The sequence below is a fragment of the Limulus polyphemus genome, unplaced genomic scaffold (assembly GCF_000517525.1).
Source record: "Limulus polyphemus unplaced genomic scaffold, Limulus_polyphemus-2.1.2 Scaffold2903, whole genome shotgun sequence".
NCBI classification, from domain to species: domain Eukaryota; kingdom Metazoa; phylum Arthropoda; class Merostomata; order Xiphosura; family Limulidae; genus Limulus; species Limulus polyphemus.
In genome coordinates, this window is record NW_013668513.1 from 13,653 (window position 1) to 16,929 (window position 3,277).

The 3,277-nt window shown below is 39.0% G+C and overlaps 1 protein-coding gene across 1 annotated transcript in view; it reads left to right on the forward strand.

The window, feature by feature from the left end:
* The first annotated feature begins 1,490 nt into the window (after positions 1 to 1,490).
* Positions 1,491 to 3,277, forward strand: part of LOC106468179 (transcription factor LBX1-like) — a 22,020-nt gene continuing 20,233 nt past the window's right edge. The window contains exon 1 of the mRNA XM_013928590.1: positions 1,491 to 1,563. Coding sequence (XP_013784044.1) covers positions 1,491 to 1,563 — 73 coding nt within the window. The remainder of the gene's footprint in view (positions 1,564 to 3,277) is intronic.

Genomic DNA, 3,277 nt, shown 5'->3' on the forward strand with positions numbered 1-3,277 from the left:
GTATAACAACACAATCTGACTTGAGTAACAGGTGCGTCTTTTTCTTATTTTCATGTATAACAACACAATCTGACTTGAGTAACAGGTGCGTCTTTTCCTTATTTTCATATACAACAACACAATCTGACTTGAGTAACAGGTGCGTCTTTTCCTATTTTCATATACATCAACACACTCTGACTTGAGTAACAGGTGCGTCTTTTCCTTATTTTCATATACAACAACACAATCTGACTTGAGTAACAGGTGCGTCTTTTCCTTATTTTCATATACATCAACACACTCTGACTTGAGTAACAGGTGCGTCTTTTCCTTATTTTCATATACAACAACACAATCTGACTTGAGTAACAGGTGCGTCTTTTCCTTATTTTCATATACAACAACACAATCTGACTACAGTAAAAGGTGCGTCTTTTCCTTATTTTCATATACAACAACACAATCTGACTTGAGTAACAGGTGCGTCTTTTCCTTATTTTCATATACATCAACACACTCTGACTTGAGTAATAGGTGCGTCTTTTCCTTATTTTCATATACAACACAATCTGACTTGAGTAATAGGTGCGTCTTTTCCTTATTTTCATATACAACACAATCTGACTTGAGTAATAGGTGCGTCTTTTCCCTATTTTCATGTACAACAACACAATCTGACTTGAGTAATAGGTGCGTCTTTTCCTTATTTTCATATACAACACAATCTGACTTGAGTAATAGGTGCGTCTTTTCCTTATCTTCGTATACAACAACACAATCTGACTTAAGTAACAGGTGCGTCTTTTTTAAAAGAAGATTACCCTCGTTAACAAAACCGCCATATTGTAATAACTTGAAAGGTGATTTTGTTAGTTTAGCTTATTTTTATTTATATTCATTGCTCTTGTATATGATACTTATAAAGTAGAAGAGCGTTTGTATTATTTGATAACGTCAATTAATGTTTTTCGTCTTTGCTGGAGGCTTCGTAAAACCGACGAGACAAAATAATTAAGGTCTTATACATCAAGTATGGAACCTTAGGCGTAGCATTAATTCGTTGGTTTTGTAGCAGGATCAAAGGGTTAAAAAACAGTTGGCTCCCTCTATTATTATCATTATCTATTACAAAATTTGTTAGTTTTTTTTTGGTGTTCACAGACTGCCTTGACATGTATCCAACCTTTTAGAGCAAGTGTTTTCAACCCAGAAACTATATATCGTATATTAAATTTTACTAGCATAAATTACCGGCGCTCAAACGTCCCCTCGTGATTCACATAAGTCCCAGTGTACCTCCATTATCCCCAGTTACTACTATAGTTACCCCAAGGGAGTCCCTACCCGAAAACATGCTCCGTCAAGAAACAAGCCCGTGGTAGCTGAACACGACTGTTCCCGCTAGCTTGCGAGAGGGAGTCCGTACCCGACAACACGCTCCGTTAAGACACCAGCCCGTGGTACCTGAACACGAGCTTGTGAGAGGAGGTATGAATAATGCTTCAAATATGGCGCCCCAGAGATCCATAGGGATACCAGGAAGCCAAAATCGGATGCCAGATTCGGGTTCAGTGACCCTGGGTGAGTTTCATCCTCCCCTTGGTGCCCTTTAGTAGGTGGCTATGACTACCCCAAGGAGGGTTCGTAACCGACAAATATCCACCCGCCCGTGGTACCTGAGTACGTTTGCCAAATTTATTTCTGCTAGCTAGCTAGCTTATGAGTGGGGATATGAATACAGTTTCAAACACGGCGCATCCGAGATGCCGAGGGGGAACTAGGAATAAAAATTCCGATTGCCATATTTGGGTTCAGCGACCCTGAACATCTACTTCTAGACCCCATCACAACTGGAACGACCTTCCGAGTCTCGAGCGCGTTTTAGCCTCCCCTTGGTAAGGGGGCTACGCGGTATAGATAAGGATATCCCCCCCAATGGCTGTCTTGAATCCGTCTGCTAGCTTCAGAACTGTGGGAGGAGTTGGTGTTTAAACATTCTCCGTTATTTTTATTTTTCCGAGGACAGTTTAATTATAATGACTAGAATTCCATGGGCAGGGAGACTGGGCGGAGTATTGATGGTAATGATGAATATCTTTGTTTGAATAACCAAGAAGAGGAGGAAACTGAACTTAACCAGCCGCTAGTTTATTACGTGTTTAACCATCGAATACAACTTACAAGTTGCGGAAAGTGGTGTAAGACGGCCCCCTTCTGAAAAAATTAGCAATATCTCTGTAATTAAACTTTTCTCAAACAACTTTTAGTACAGGGATGTTGGTGGCCAGAAATTAAGCTTACGGGGCAGGTCGTGGCTGATGGGCATCTCGTTGGGATCAGGATCGCAGGGGATCAAACGCAATTAGTGATTGCGGTGTGATATCAATTCGAACATAACATTACGATTTAAATATGTAAATTTACGAGCATTATATAAAAAAAGACGATTATTTCCAAAATAACTACTTCATCTACTTTAAAATATTTTAAGTCTAATATTATTTCATCATTCGTGGAAGTACTAAGGACTTCCATTAACAATTTAGCTTTGATTGACAGATGTAAGTACATACACATCTCTACAAGTAAACTTGAAGTCTGTGTGTAGAAGTAATGTATTAGTTCTGTGTAGAATGGTAAGCGATATTCACGTCTGCTTCGTTTCCTTAGTAATTTCAAGCTGGTTTTTTTGTTATTGTTATTTTGTTTTTCATCGTCACATTTCACAAAAACCGATATCCAGTGAAGTCGGAACCCGTGACGCCTGTTGTACTGCAGAAACATATACATTAATTGTCGCATTTGTAACAGCGACGCCTTTCGGAGGAAATTAGATCCACTATCGGTAACTATCGTGTTTAAGTTCGGTGAGACTAGAAGCAAAATCAATTTATGGGATGAGGTTTCTGATAGAAATTAGGTAACAAGCCCTTTAGAGCTAGCCCTGTTAAGCATTTTAGCCGTTACTTACCTTGGGCACGTATTCTCCAACTAATTCTTCCTTGAAAGATTGATAATAAAAGTATGAATTAAAATCTAGAAATTATAAAAAACTGTTCAAACGTCTCATCCGTTAGGTTGAATAGTTAATTGAAAATGTGTCTTAGTGATATATATATACAGCACCATAATCCTTGCAAATTACGTAAAGAACTGTGTACTGCTTGGTCACCTAGCGGCACAGCGGTAAATCTATAGGCTTACAACACTGAAAACCGAGTTCGATACTCGCGGTGGGCAAAGCATATATAGCGTATTGTGTATCTTTGCGCTTAACAGTAAACGCGCGTACTGC